The sequence below is a fragment of the Lactuca serriola genome, chromosome 4, assembly GCF_051521515.1.
Source record: "Lactuca serriola cultivar US96UC23 chromosome 4, Lser_US96UC23_V15, whole genome shotgun sequence".
Taxonomy (NCBI): Eukaryota; Viridiplantae; Streptophyta; class Magnoliopsida; order Asterales; family Asteraceae; genus Lactuca; species Lactuca serriola.
Window position 1 is genome coordinate 254834165 of NC_136411.1, and position 15631 is coordinate 254849795.

At 40.1% G+C, this 15631-nt stretch overlaps 2 protein-coding genes across 2 annotated transcripts in view; both read left to right on the plus strand.

The window, feature by feature from the left end:
* The first annotated feature begins 758 nt into the window (after positions 1-758).
* Positions 759-3142, plus strand: LOC145096934 (putative carbohydrate esterase At4g34215). Its single transcript, XM_079034326.1, has 2 exons — positions 759-1498; positions 2852-3142. Exons 1-2 carry the CDS (start codon positions 863-865, stop codon positions 3065-3067), a joined length of 852 nt encoding a protein of 283 aa, XP_078890452.1. The 5' UTR covers positions 759-862; the 3' UTR covers positions 3068-3142.
* A 1362-nt stretch (positions 3143-4504) lies between these two features.
* The window catches only part of LOC145099295 (uncharacterized), a 43562-nt gene continuing 32435 nt past the window's right edge, over positions 4505-15631 (plus strand). Inside the window, exon 1 of the mRNA XM_079036886.1 lies at positions 4505-4644. Coding sequence (XP_078893012.1) covers positions 4505-4644 — 140 coding nt within the window. The remainder of the gene's footprint in view (positions 4645-15631) is intronic.

Consider the following 15631-nt stretch of genomic DNA (forward strand, 5'->3'; position numbering starts at 1 on the left):
CCAAGGTTAATAAGAGATCAAAAGGAGATGCTATAATCAGATTCTATTTACATCAATCATAGAGTTTAACAAGCATCAAAATGAAAAATGACGATATATATATATATATATATATATATATATATATATATATATATATATATATATATATATATATATATATATATATATATATATATATAGTCATCAAAGCGGGGACGGGATATGTTGGAGATTGTTATACCCGACCCCAGCACTATCTCCGGTTTTAGCATAATAGGGATCCCTAGCCTTGTATCCGGTACCCGTTTTGACGGGGAATACCCGTCCTCGATTGGGGCAAGTCACCTGGGTTTTACATCGGGTCGGGTGAAAGTTTCATCCCTAGTCAAAAAGAGATACCATGAAATTTTTTATTTTTCAATCACAAATGTATCAAAATAAATAATAAAGTATTAAAAATAAATCAAAGGATATGTTTTCTAGAAACTTAATCCCTAAAAAGGATATTTTTTAAAACTTAATCCCATAAAAGATATTGTTTCAAATACAACTTCAAAAAGATTCTCCTCCATAAACAACTAAAAAAAACTATATGATTCACGTGTTCTCAAAAATTAATATTACTACATAAAGAATCATTTAAAAAAATAAAAATTATTACAGATAAGTATGTTTAATTAATTGTTTTGTAGTGTAATTAGACTTTAATTCAGGTAAAATACCCATTAAACAATCCAATCTTCGCTTTCATTAGAAGACTAAAGTTGCTTTTGGAAACATAAAACAATCAAAATATTGCACATGCCCAATTCATGATCTCCTTTTGCTAATTTCCTCACTTTATATTTTCCATTTTTCCAAAGGGTTTAATTAATATCCCATGGCCAAAAATGGCGTTAACCTAACCATGTTCTTCCTGTTCATCATAACATACTGCTATTGGGAGAGCCACGTGAAACTCGCTGACTTCATCACCACTTCTCCAAATTCAATCCATCTTATCAAAGACATTTTCATACTCGCCGGACAAAGCAACATGGCGGGGAGAGGCGGCGTGATCGAAAGAAACTGGGACGGAATAATCCCACCGGAAATCCAGTCCAGTCCCGGAAAGATTCTACGATTGGGTGGTGATCTGAATTGGGAAGACGCAGAAGAACCACTTCATGCCGATATCGACGTCAACAAGACTTGTGGAGTTGGGCCAGGAATGGCGTTTGCGAATGCGCTGATCGACGGCGATCCACGGCGGTTTCCGGTGGTGGGGTTGGTGCCGTGTGCTATTGGAGGGAGTGGGATTGATGAGTGGTCGCGTGGTGGGAGACTTTACGAACGGTTAAAAAGGAGGGCGGCGGTGGCGGTGGAACGCGGCGGAGAGATTAGGGCGGTGTTGTGGTTTCAAGGGGAGAGAGACACGATTAACATAACCGATGCTGAATCGTATAAAGGAAAATTGCAGAGATTATATATCGATTTAAGAACTGATCTAAATTCGCCTTTGCTTCCCGTAATTCAGGTATTAATTTCTTGCGTTTTTCTTTTTTACTGATTTGATCAAAATATTTCCGATTACTATGGTTTCTTGATTGGATTTTGGTCAACGAGTTGAGTCAATGAACTCAACTTGATTAAAATCGACAAAGAGTTGATCTTGATAGTCGTGTCTAACACTCTACCAACAAAATATTAAAAATGCAAACGCTGTTTGGCCCACTTTGTTTTGTAATGGCACTAGGCGCACACACCGGATGCACTAGTCCAACGAGTTAGGTGGGTTTTGTTCATGAAAAAAAGGTTTAAAGTAAAATAAATAATAAAATAAATTATATATATATATATATATATATTAAATGAAAAAACTTTCTTTATTTGTGGGTCCTCATAATTCTGTTTTATTTTTTTGCTGATTTATATAATAAAATGGTGTTTGATGGAACAATATGTAATTATGTATTAATCTGATATTTATCTGTCACTTACTTATACATGCATGGATTGTTTTTTTTTAATCAAATTTATAATGTAAACTATTTCAGTTTAGGATTAACCATTTATTTGTGTAAACATTATATATTGGAAATTTCTAATATGTATAGTAAGGGCATATATAAAAAACATTAATTGTTATAAATATTATCAATAATTAAATACGAAATTTATTTATTATAATGAATATTATCATTAATTAAATGTAAAATACATTAATAATCTCCTTAATAAATGAATTTACCATTTAATTATGGTAATATTTGTTCTAATCAATGTTTTTTTATATGTGCCCTAGACACATATTTGAAAATCTCTTATTTTATTTACAGGTTATGTGGGCTTTTTGAATTATTTTATTGAAATGTGAGATTATTATGTTAATACTAATTTTCTAAATATATCTAATATATTAGTTATTATATCTAAAATTAGATTAAAAAAAAAAACAAACAAAAACAAGACAAGACATTTTTTCGTGTCACTAACTAATTTTTTTCTCTCCGTAATTCCATCTACTCGAAAAGTTTCCCGATATAATATGTCTTTGCTATATATAACAATACCTAGAAGATAAATCATCATGAAGGATGCATTTTACAATGGTAGTATCAATGTGTCACACACTCCTACCTTTGAAAAATTCCACATCATTACACAAATTAGACAATATTCATATTGGTCACTAATATTCTCTAATTAGCTTCGAATCAAATACAATGATATTTCAAATTAAGAAGGAAACATCAAACATCAATATACATGTCAATGGTATAAGAAAAAAGTGTAATTACATTGTAAATTGTATGGCATGTTAATTAAATGGTTTATAAAACGATTTTTTCGAGCAACATGATTTATTTTTTATTTTTTAAAATTATAGGTTGCTTTAGCTTCTGGTGAAGGATCTTATGTAGAAAAGGTTAGAGAAGCTCAACTTGGAATCCAGCTTCCGAATGTAATAACAGTTGATGCGAAGGGACTACAACTACAACCAGATGGACTTCACCTCAGCACCCAAGCCCAAGTTCAGGTCGGGGAGATGATGGCTCATGCATATACTACATTCCGATTGTTGTCACTAGTTACAGGAGATTAATTAAGAATCCTTGTGAATAATACTGTTATTGTTATACATATAATGATCTGTGCATACTTTTTTTTTTTTTTGAAAGTATAGAGATACCCATTCATGGCTTAGTAAATTAAGAAAATAGCACCTTGTGACCCTTGCAAATTATTAAATTTAATTGGGCATTGTTTAAAATAGAAATGTTTGATAATCAACATATGTTTCTTTGCATTTATTGAATATTATAAAAACAAAAAGCTCAGCCACAATCAACAACACATTGTTTTTCTTATTCGTTTAGGAATGCAATCGATTGTTTGACGTTAAAAAACTTGCTTTTGTACATTTTCCTACTTAACTAATGGGTATAATAAGGTTTTTTTTATTGGGTTTACATTATATAATGTTTGGATGAGCTAAATATGCTTATTGACTTAAATAATTAGTTTTTAATAAATTAGTGAATTATAAATAAAATTGTAAAAACGATGCATGTGTTATATTAAAAATCTCCACTTTGGTCGAAAAAGTGGACCAACACCATTGGTCCAAAATAAGTATTTTGTTGCGATTTTGGTCTAAATTTTTTTTAAAAATACTTAAAATGATGCATTTGCCTTTTTTTTCTCAAGCAAATATAAAAAGTTTAAGAGTTTACAAACCTGATTATCACCTTTAGAATGATACCCAAAAGGTAAACCATCGTCATCAAGCTCACTATATAAAAAAACATTATTAACATCAAGTTGGAAAAGAGACCAAATATAATTAATTACAAGAGTAATAACAATTAATAGTAACCATTTTTGCAACCGAAGAAAATGTCTCCTCATAATCTATACATTCTCTGTGACTATACCCTTTATTCACTAAGCGGCTGTTTGGCAGGATCTGAATTTTTAAAAGGGTCTGAAATTTTAAGAGCTGAATGTTTAACATGTTATTTGGTTAGGACATCTGAATTGTTGTGCTGAATTATTAAAATGACCATTTTACCCTTCTGTTTTATTTTTTATTGAATTCATGTGTTTGTTTAGAAAATAACCTAATAAATTTCTTAAATACATATTAAAAAAATATAAACACCATATAACGACACAAATCAATCACAATTCAGCAACTAGAGATCAAGTCTCATCAACATAATTTTAGAATTCAATGAAGGTATTTCCAATTATAAATTTCACATACAATAGACAATAGCAGATTTTGAAGAACAACAGGGGAAAAAACGAGAAAAAAAAACATCAGAAAAAAGGATGGCGATATGGAGGAAGAGAAGAAAAGCAAGAAGAAAACAAGAAAATGAGAAGAAAACGCATCTGGTTTGAAGCAACATCTGAAAAAGAAAACGAGAAAAAAGGAGGAGAAAAGAGAAGAAAACGAACCTGATGATGTTGCTGCTGCTGGAGTCGTTAATGGCGAGGCTGAGAGGGATGCGACGGGGCGGTAGGGTGAGCTGAGATGGCGGCAGGAGATGGCGATAGGGAGGAAGATCTTTCGGTGGCTGGAGATGTCGATGGAAGCCACGCGATTGAACGAGCCGAACACAAAAGGATTAGGGCGTCTTTTTTAATTTCAGATAGGATTGCAAATCTGAATCGGTAAGTGGTAAAATTCAGATTAAGAGCCCAAAATAAGATGTAAACAAACGGTCTGAATCTTACTGATTCAGACATACCCCTTATTAAGTGGTATTAAGACCCAAACAAATAGGCCCTAATATAGCTTTAAATCTTTCAACCTCACCATTAGACGTATATTTTATTTTAAAAACCCATTTACATCCAATTGATTTTCTACCGAGGGTAAATTAGTAATTATCCAAGTCTGATTTCTATTCAAAGCTTCCATTTCTTCATTCACTGCAACTATCAAATTAAGATCAATAGAAGCTTGATAATATGTTTGAGGTTCAATAGTTTTATTAAGATTAGCAATAAAACACTTATTATCAAAATTTAAAAAAGAGTAATTAATAGATTTCTCAATACCATATTTATACTTTCCTTCCACAACAAAACCATTAAATTTATGAGGAAACCTAGACTCACGACTAGATCTCCTAACACTTACACGATTAGACAAACTATTTTCCTCATAACTTCTAAGAGTCTCAAAACCAGTCATATCAGGTTGCAAGACAAGTAGATCAACACTCTGAACACGCTCTAGACTAGGATTAGTTACAATAAAAAAATGACTACCATCCCAACTGGTACTAGTTTCATTCAAAGAATGATGAGCACTATCCTTACCATCCTGATTGCTATCAATTGAGATTCTAACATTATGTCTGTCATTTTGTAACGACCGAAAAATTCCGTCCAATTTAAATTTTTCAAAAACAACCCAATCTCTTTAAATTATTACAAAAAGGTTTTCAATGCAATTTATTTAGAGTATTCCCAGAATCACATCACAACATAAACATGAGGAGCGGTACGATGACGCCTTCGCCTTGCCACGGTCTCCTAAAGAACCTGAAAAAACATTAAACCACAACTGTAAGCCCGAAAGCTTAGTGAGATATCCCCAAAATACCAACCGCATATACCATACACGCATAACATGCCATATCATATCCGATCACAGAACAACCATGCACTTCGGGTCTACTGTGTGACTGGTCCGCCGCACCGGCCAACAGTTCACCTGGTCCACCCTCCGATTCTAACCATATACATTGAGTCTACAGTGTGATTGGTCCGCTCGCACCGGGCCTTCAATCCACCTGGTCCACTCTCTGAGTGTACAGTATGACTGGTCCACCCGCACCGGGCCTTCAGTCGGCCTGGTCCACTCTCCGAGCCTCGGCACGTCTGGTCCGACCTCTTGGGGCCTACAGCCTATCTGGACCGCTCGTTGGGTCTTCGGGACAACCGGTCCGCCCTGGGTATCTTGGCCTACAACACAAAGCAGGACCCACCTCAACCCAACTCCAGTCCAAACAACCATGTGCACATAATCATACAATCATATAACAATTCACAGTCAACAAGCCGATCAAACAGATCACATAACATATCATCATCCTAATCAGGATACCGACCTAACCGGTCACTAGCATAGCATCACCCTACATATCAGGATACCGACCTTAACCAGGTCTCTAACATATACCATCCTAGCTACCAGGATGCAAACATATCAAAGCAATAACATAACAACAAATACCCGGATCTCAATTTGATAAAGGGCCGGCCTTGGTGCCTTAGACCCTGTTGATATAGTGAGGATAACTCACCTCGCACTGCCGAAACTCTGAACTAAATAAGAAGATTCTCAAATCGCCGCCTCACCGAAAATCCCGAACTAGCCAACATAGCACAAATAATCATTAGGCTTAGCACAATACTCTATCAAGGGTAAATTGACCATTTTACCCTTAACTCATTCCGACCCAACACTGGATAAGCTCTCAAGCCCACTAATGGCTAAAAGTCCAAAAGTCCGAAGCAAAGCCCACTATTGGCCCAATTTACTAAATTAGGCCCACCTCATCAAATGGACCTAAACTCATGATCCATAACAACCAATGGGCCCACAATACTCTATCCATAATGTCCAGTCACGGCCCAAAATCCAGCAGCCCAAATAATAGCCCAATCCCTAAGGCCCAAAATGAAAAGCCCAACAGAGGGAGTACGCTGGGCGTACCCTCCTTGGTACGCTGGGCGTACACGCTGATTCGCAACAAGGGATCGGGGCACTGACTCGCTACGCGGGGCGTACTCACATGTTACGCGGGGTGTAACTTCGCTACTCATTAAGTCCCCATAACTTCTTAATGACTTAAGCTCTTAAGCCCAAACTTCAGATCCCTAGGCCAAATATGCCTAAGATTCATAAAGTCTCAAACTTTATCACTTTGGACGTCCATAAAACTCTTAATCCATTAAGACCCACATATCTCATACATGGAACAACCACAGCCCTTGGGACCTCATTTTTCTCACTCAAGACCTCTCCTAAGGTCTGAAAGGACATATAATCTTGACCAACCCGAAACATGCAACAAGATGAGGACTTTTGGGACAAGAATGGTGTCAAAGCTTCACAACACATAGATCTACACAATATGAATGTCAAGCAAGAAGATTTATACCTCAAATAGGCTCCAAAGGATGATGTCTTCCCAGATCTATAAGCTCCAGCAGTTCCTCTCCTTCTTTGACAACTTCTCCTTGCTTCCTTTATGCTCTCCTTTGCTAATCCAAGCGTTTCAAGACCAAACACACCCAATCAAGGAGGTGGGACGGCTATCTTAGGGTTTCTGAGGTTAAGGGAGAGCTTATGGAGGCTAGGGCATGAACCAACATGTTCCTTATATAGTGGCTGACCCTAATTTTAGGGTTTTAGAACTCTGAGAGTATGCTGGGCGTACCTCTAGTACGCTGGGCGTACTCAGCCTTGCACCCGCGTCCATATACGCCTTTACGCTGGGCGTAATCGGCTGGTCCCCAAATTTCATATTTGGCCCTCTTCTTCCACTTTCCCACAAAATGACCAAAATACCTTTCCTCATAAATCCCGGGGACTCACAATTAAGTACTCTTAGAAACGGGGCGTTACAATTCTCCCCCACTTAAATTAGGCTTCGCCCTCGAAGCCTGCGGCAACTCGACTCCTGAACTTCTCCCGCAACGCACCACCTAGCATTAACCAGACCAGGGTCCTCGACACAACCATCGAAACTCGAAACTCACTTTCTCCTTTCTTGCGGTGTCCTGACCACCGCCTCAAGCCGGCCACCGACTTCACTCTTTGATAACCATACTTATCAGATTCTACACTTATCAATCGAGTACCACTCCATGGCACTTTTCTCAATCCTGATCACAACAATCACTTGTCTCTTACGAGCTAGATATAACCCTAAACCATCGGGTTCCCGATCCGAGTCCAACTCTATTCATTCCATGCTAACAGAATGACACATTCTTCAGCCTCAGAGCAACTCCCATAAGTTCTCCTCTTGCAATCGTATGCACATGATGCACTAGCTCTAGCACCCTCAGTTAGGAAAACCCGTCACACTGACGACACCTCCAATCATCCCCCAGGATGAACCACCACTACATACACAATTCCTTGATCAGGATCAAAATCGGAGTCCAAGACTCCATCCCTGCATCCCTTCCGAGTCTCTTGTCTCTACACCCGCGAAATTCCTTCCGCGACCTCAACAGACATCCAATCCGGATGTGATCCCATACCACTGCCGCAATCACGCTGCTCAATGAACATAATTGGACCACTCCAATCATAACTCTGCACTGCCGCTTTCACTTCCGTGAATTTACACTCCCCCTCGGAGCTACATTCCTCTCTCTTTCCTTACCAAGGAAATCCACTTGGCCGCCTTGTCACTACGACAAGTGCCATGATGCTCGCCCAACGCTACACCACTCCTTTATAGCATAACCGTTATCCATGCAACACACATGCTCTGAATCTGCTCACAAGGACTCTCGAGTCCATGCACCATCTCCATTAATCAAGATCAATACCCGGGGCAAGACCCTCTAATGCCAACACATCACAACATACTCAATCCATTTCCTCAAACCGATCTAACAATACCTGCAGAGTCTTCAGCATGACTGGACTGCCTTACCAGGCCTTCAGCCAATCTAGACCACTCTCAGAACCTTCAACCAATCTGGATCGCCCTCCAGGGCCTTCAGTCTGTCTGGGACGTCCTCCGAGCCTTCGGCCTAACTGGTACGCCTGCCAGCCTTCAGTCTACCCGGACCACTCAACCATCATTCATCATTCCGAGTTATCTCTCCGGGAAATCCTCCCATGCATACTGTTCTAGCCCTCTAGGGGTTCCGAACTCTATCTCCATCATACATACTCAATCCCGGCCTGATCCCAGGCCTTCCACAATTAAATACCCTTGGTCTGTATCCCGCCCCGCATTCCTGCCACTTACTCATACCAGCCTACGCTCTTGGCTGACAGAACACTGCTGAATTCCAAACAGCTAAACAACCTCACGTGATCATCGATCTTTCGGAGAATTTTCCAATTCTCCCCCACATATAGCACTGACTATCAATCACCGGTCGCCATCATCGACCTCCCTCAACAACCTTACACAACACAACACTTACACGCGAACTGCGTCCCGCAAGCACAAACAACCTTCACAAAATCACATATTAACACTGATCATCCCGAGCTCAAAGCAATTCAATCTGCAGCTAACCACTCTTCAGAAAGCAGAGGCTACCCGACACTCAGACCAACGCCAGATTTCCACTAGTAACCCTCATGAATGATAACCAACGAAATTCCCGTTACTAACCCATAACCAAACCATAACCCTCAAAGAACAACGAATACCACACCGGAAACCTCACAATGAGACTAGAAGATAAACAATACTCCACAATAACCACAAGATAATCAAGATATCAATAAAGAAACATACCTGTGGCTGCATCCGGCACTGCCTGGACCTCCTCTGTTGTAAGCTGAAAAGCACGACCCTGAGCCCTTGGGGGCTTCGCTCCACCCTGACCTCCACTCGTGATCCTCAAAGTGGCCGGTGCTGGAGCCTGCACCGGTCCTGCAGCGAGCTGTGGACAGTTGACCCTCAAGTGCCCAACCTGATGACAATGATAACGAATCCTCAAATCCCGAACCGGCGCTGACTGCCGACAATCCCTCGCATAGTGCCCCTCCTTTCCGCACTTGCGGCATGCACCACCGGACCTGCAAACTCCGGTGTGACCCCTCCCACACTTCCCACAAGCGTGGCTACTCTGATCTCCTACCCTAGAATCAACGGTCTTGGACCGTTTCGGTGCCAGCTGCGACTGCATCGGAGCCTGCCTCAGCTCACGCAACTGCAACTCAATCTCTAACTCACGCCGCCTGGCGGCCTCCTGCAACTCCAACAAAGTCTCGCACCTTTGCGTAGACACAAACTGTCTGATATCCCTCTTGAGCATGCTCAGATATCGAGACATTTTAGCCTGCTCCGAAGCAAACTCAGGGCAGAACATCGCCCTCTCAGTGAACATCCTGGTGATCTCAGTCACCGACTCTGAACCCTGCTTCAGCTCAAGGAACTCCTGAGCCAATCTCTCTCTCTCTCAATCCGCGGAACATAACGAGTGCTGAACATCTCTCTGAACTGATCCCATGAAACCGCAGCCCTCTGCGCATCCGAATATGACCCCATGGTCAATCTCCACCAATCCTTCGCCCTGAGCCTCAACAGGTTCAGAGCACACCTCACCCTCTGATCAGCAGGGCATGAACACGTGAAGAAACACCCCTCCACGTCCGATAACCATCTCATAGCAACAATCGGGTCCTGAACTCCATCAAAGGTGGGAGGCTTCGTATTATCGAAGTCCCGATACTGAAAACCCCGACCAGCTCCTCCCCCTGCCACTACTATAGCCGCTGTAGCCGCCGCGGCAGCCGTCTCTGTGAGAGCTGCATAGCGCTCATCAAAATACTCAACCATGGCGGTCTTGTTCGACCCAAACAGTTTCGGCAACTCAGCTCGGAACAACGCAACAATCTCATCATGCAGGATCTCACGAATCCTCGCATCCAATTCGCACGTGCTCATCTGACCAATAACCTCGGGCGGTACTGACCCGCCCGGAACTCCCTCTCCTGCTCCCGATCCTGAACCGGATCCACTCCCAGCATGCCTCGGAATCTCCATACTGAAAACACCACAAAATCTCAGACACTTCCCTCTAACCCGGGAACAAACTCTCAACCTAACCCTAGAGGTCATGGTTTCCCTGATACGCGTATGGGTCCTGTGCTTTCAGTAGTACGGGCCCATACTACCTTCCACACCTACCCATATTTGTATGAAGTACTACCACAACACCCTAGTGGAAAACATACAAGCGCTCAATCCTCACGACTAGAGGAACACTAGAAATCTCCCACAAGGAAACCCTAGGCTAACAGGCATCATAAATCAGGCAACATTATCATGAAATCTTGAAGATCCCTAGCCTAGCACTAGCATGTTGTTCTATCAAAGCTCAAAAACAAATATCATGTATGGAATTTTGGGGTTACTTACTGGCTCCGAATGATCGTACCTTCGCGTCCTCCTTTTACTCATTTTGAAAACCATTTTAAATTCTCTTTTGAAAACCCTCCTCGATTTGTAACGACTGAAAAATTCCGTCCAATTTAAATTTTTCAAAAACAACCCAATCTCTTTAAATTATTACAAAAAGGTTTTCAATGCAATTTATTTAGAGTATTCCCAGAATCACATCACAACATAAACATGAGGAGCGGTACGATGACGCCTTCGCCTTGCCACGGTCTCCTAAAGAACCTGAAAAAACATTAAACCACAACTGTAAGCCCGAAAGCTTAGTGAGATATCCCCAAAATACCAACCGCATATACCATACACGCATAACATGCCATATCATATCCGATCACAGAACAACCATGCACTTCGGGTCTACTGTGTGACTGGTCCGCCGCACCGGCCAACAGTTCACCTGGTCCACCCTCCGATTCTAACCATATACATTGAGTCTACAGTGTGATTGGTCCGCTCGCACCGGGCCTTCAATCCACCTGGTCCACTCTCTGAGTGTACAGTATGACTGGTCCACCCGTACCGGGCCTTCAGTCGGCCTGGTCCACTCTCCGAGCCTCGGCACGTCTGGTCCGACCTCTTGGGGCCTACAGCCTATCTGGACCGCTCGTTGGGTCTTCGGGACAACCGGTCCGCCCTGGGTATCTTGGCCTACAACACAAAGCAGGACCCACCTCAACCCAACTCCAGTCCAAACAACCATGTGCACATAATCATACAATCATATAACAATTCACAGTCAACAAGCCGATCAAACAGATCACATAACATATCATCATCCTAATCAGGATACCGACCTAACCGGTCACTAGCATAGCATCACCCTACATATCAGGATACCGACCTTAACCAGGTCTCTAACATATACCATCCTAGCTACCAGGATGCAAACATATCAAAGCAATAACATTACAACAAATACCTGGATCTCAATCCAATAAAGGGCCGGCCTTGGTGCCTTAGACCCTGTTGATATAGTGAGGATAACTCACCTCGCACTGCCGAAACTCTGAACTGAAGAAGCAGATTCTCGAATCGCCGCCTCACCGAAAATCTCAAACTAGCCAACATAGCACAAATAATCATTAGGCTAAGCACAATACTCTATCGAGGGTAAATTGACCATTTTACCTTTAACTCATTCCGGCCCAACACTGGATAAGCTCTCAAGCCCATTAATGGCCCAAAGTCCAAAAGTCTGAAGCAAAGCCCACTATTGGCCTAATTTACTAAATTGGGCCCACCTCACCAAATGGACTTAAACTCATGATCCATAACAACCAATGGGCCCACAATACTCTATCCATAATGTCTAGTCACGGCCCAAAATCCAGCAGCCCAAATAACAACCCAATCCCTAAGGCCCAAAATGAAAAGCCCAACTGAGGGAGTACGCTGGGCGTACCCTCCTTGGTACGCTGGGCGTACACGCTGATTCGCAACAGGGGATCGGGGCACTGACTCGCTGCGCGGGGCGTACTCACATGTTAAGCGGAGCGTAACTTCGCTACTCATTAAGTCCCCATAACGTCTTAATGGCTTAAGCTCTTAAGCCCAAACTTCAGATCCCTAGGCCAAATATGCCTAAGATTCATAAAGTCTCAAACTTTATCACTTGGGACGTCCATAAAGCTCTTAATCCAACGTCTTAATCCATTAAGACCCACATATCTCACACATGGAACAGCCACAGCCCTTGGGACCTCATTTTTCTCACTCAAGACCTCTTCTAAGGTCTGAAAGGACTGATAATCTTGACCAACCCGAAACATGCAACAAGATGAGGACTTTTGGGACAAGAATGGTGTCAAATCTTCACAACACAGATCTACACAATATGAATGTCAAGCAAGAAGCTTTATACCTCAAATAGGCTCCAAAGGATGATGTCTTCCCAGATCTATAAGCTCCAGCCGTTCCTCTCCTTCTTTGACAACTTCTCCTTGCTTCCTTTATGCTCTCCTTTGCTAATCCAAGCTTTTCAAGACCAAACACACCCAATCAAGGAGGTGGGACGGCTATCTTAGGGTTTCTGAGGTTAAGGGAGAGCTTATGGAGGCTAGGTTATGAACCAACATGTTCCTTATATAGTGGCTGACCCTAATTTTAGGGTTTTAGAACTCTGAGAGTACGTTGGGTGTACCTCTAGTATGCTGGGCGTACTCAGCCTTGCACCCGCGTCCATATACGCCTTTACGCTGGGCGTAATCGGCTTGTCCCCAAATTTCATATTTGGCCCTCTTCTTCCACTTTCCCACAAAATGACCAAAATACCTTTCCTCATAAATCCTGGGTACTCACAATTAAGTACTCTTAGAAATGGGGCGTTACACATTTAGACTATCCGAAAGAAGTAACCCATCATTGGAAAAAGGATCCTAATGATCATTGGTATTGGTAAAAGAAGGATCAAGAAAATCAGAAGCACCATCAGATTTCATTTTAAAATGAAACACATATCATAGAATTTCACATCTCCAGAAAAGAAGAAAAGATTCTATTATCAAGACTACAGACTTTATAACCTTTTTTTTTAACATTTCAATAGCTAACAAGAACACATTTTTCAAATTATTAGAAAAACAGTTATCATTATTATTCAATTTAGTTGCAAAACATAAGCACCCAAATACCATAATATTATCAAACACAGGTAAACGTTTATAAATGGATTCAAAAGGAGTTTTACCATTTAAAATGGAATAAGGAGTTCTATATACCATAAACACTGCATTTAGAATGGCCTCTCCCCAAAATCTCCTAAGTAAACTAGATTGAAATAACAAAGACCTAGAGACATTTAAGAAATGCATATGCTTTCTTTCCACAATACCATTCTGTTATGGAGTATGAATACGAGATGTTTGATGAATGATACCTTTATATTCAAAAAACTTTTCATTCTATGATTAACGAATTCGGTACCATTATCATATCTAATAGTTTTGATTTTAACATTGAACTGATTTTCAAGAAAAGATAAAAAAAAAATGGAAGCAAGAAAACACTTCTTCTTTAGATTTCATCAAATAAAGCCAAGTAGCCCTAGTATAATCATCAACAATTGTAAGAAAAAACCAATAACCTCTATAAGCAACAACCTTATAAGGCCCCTATACATATAAATGAATTAATTCACCAATACAATTAGTTTTATGTTTGCTTAAAGGTAATACTTCCCTCGTTTGTATGGACCTATGACAAACTTCACATGGCATAGCAGATTTATTACCAAATTTAAGAGCATATTTTACCATATTCAAAGTTTGGTTAGTAGGATGGCCAAGTCTATTATGCCAAGTAAGTTTAGAAACAAAACTTCTAGCAATTTTACATACAAGATTAGACCTACCAAGGACATGACTATCAAGATAATACAAGCCTATAGATTCTTTACCAGTCTCCATGGACAGTGAATACTAATTAGAGCAAGTATTCTCATCAAAGATCCCTTTAAACTTATTATCTTTGCATAACTTGTAAATAGAAAAATATCAACATGAAAGTTAGGAACCACAAAGGCATCAGTTAAGGTGATGGAATTAGACAGGGTCATGTTACCAGTTTTATCAATTTTAGCAGTAGATCCATTAGGATGATCTACTTTAAGGTTTAATTTTGAAACATCAACAACATCATCAAGTTGGGATTCGATAGCTGTCATATGCTGATAGCTCTTGAATCCACAACCCATTTTCCGTCTTTATATAAAACACTATTACATTTAATACCTTCCATATTAACATTACTTGACACGTCCTCTATAAGTTTTTTGTCATTTAGAAGAGACATGATCTTAGAATATTGCTATTTGGTTGGAAAATACTGATCTGGCTTATTAGAAGAACCACATGAAGTATTAAATGAATCAACAACATGAGAAACTATAACGCTCTGTTTCGAATCATTTCCTATTTTGGAGTAGTGATCATGGATTGTATATTAATGGGCTTGGTGTTAGAATAGTGTCTAAGGCTGCAACTATATTAGGAAAGTATTTGACCCGATTGAGCATGGTCCTTTTGGGTTGCCTTCACCATAGCAACTTGACAGGATGATTTATAATCAGAGAAGAAATATTATTAATATATTATGAGAATAATATAAGGAATATTAATATTATTATTTGATTAATATAAGTCATAAATTAATTAGGAATTAATTTGGTGACTTAAAGAGATTAATTTAATAGAAGGGCATAAACTTTCAATTGTATGATAGTTGTACTTTGGGCTATAATCCCTTATGGATAAGGGGGGACGGTTTTTTGGCTTAGGATAGACCTTGAAATCGTCCAAGGCTTATCATTAGGGTATTGGATTGCTTAGGGCTTAAGTTATCCAATTAGGGTTTAAGGGTGAAACCCTAGGAGCCTTACTAGTATAAATAGACCCTATAGGCTAAGGAAAATCGACACTCTTGCCTTTGGAAGAACCCTGGCTGATTTCTAGCTCTTTCCCTTCTCTCTTTGATCATCCTCTTGC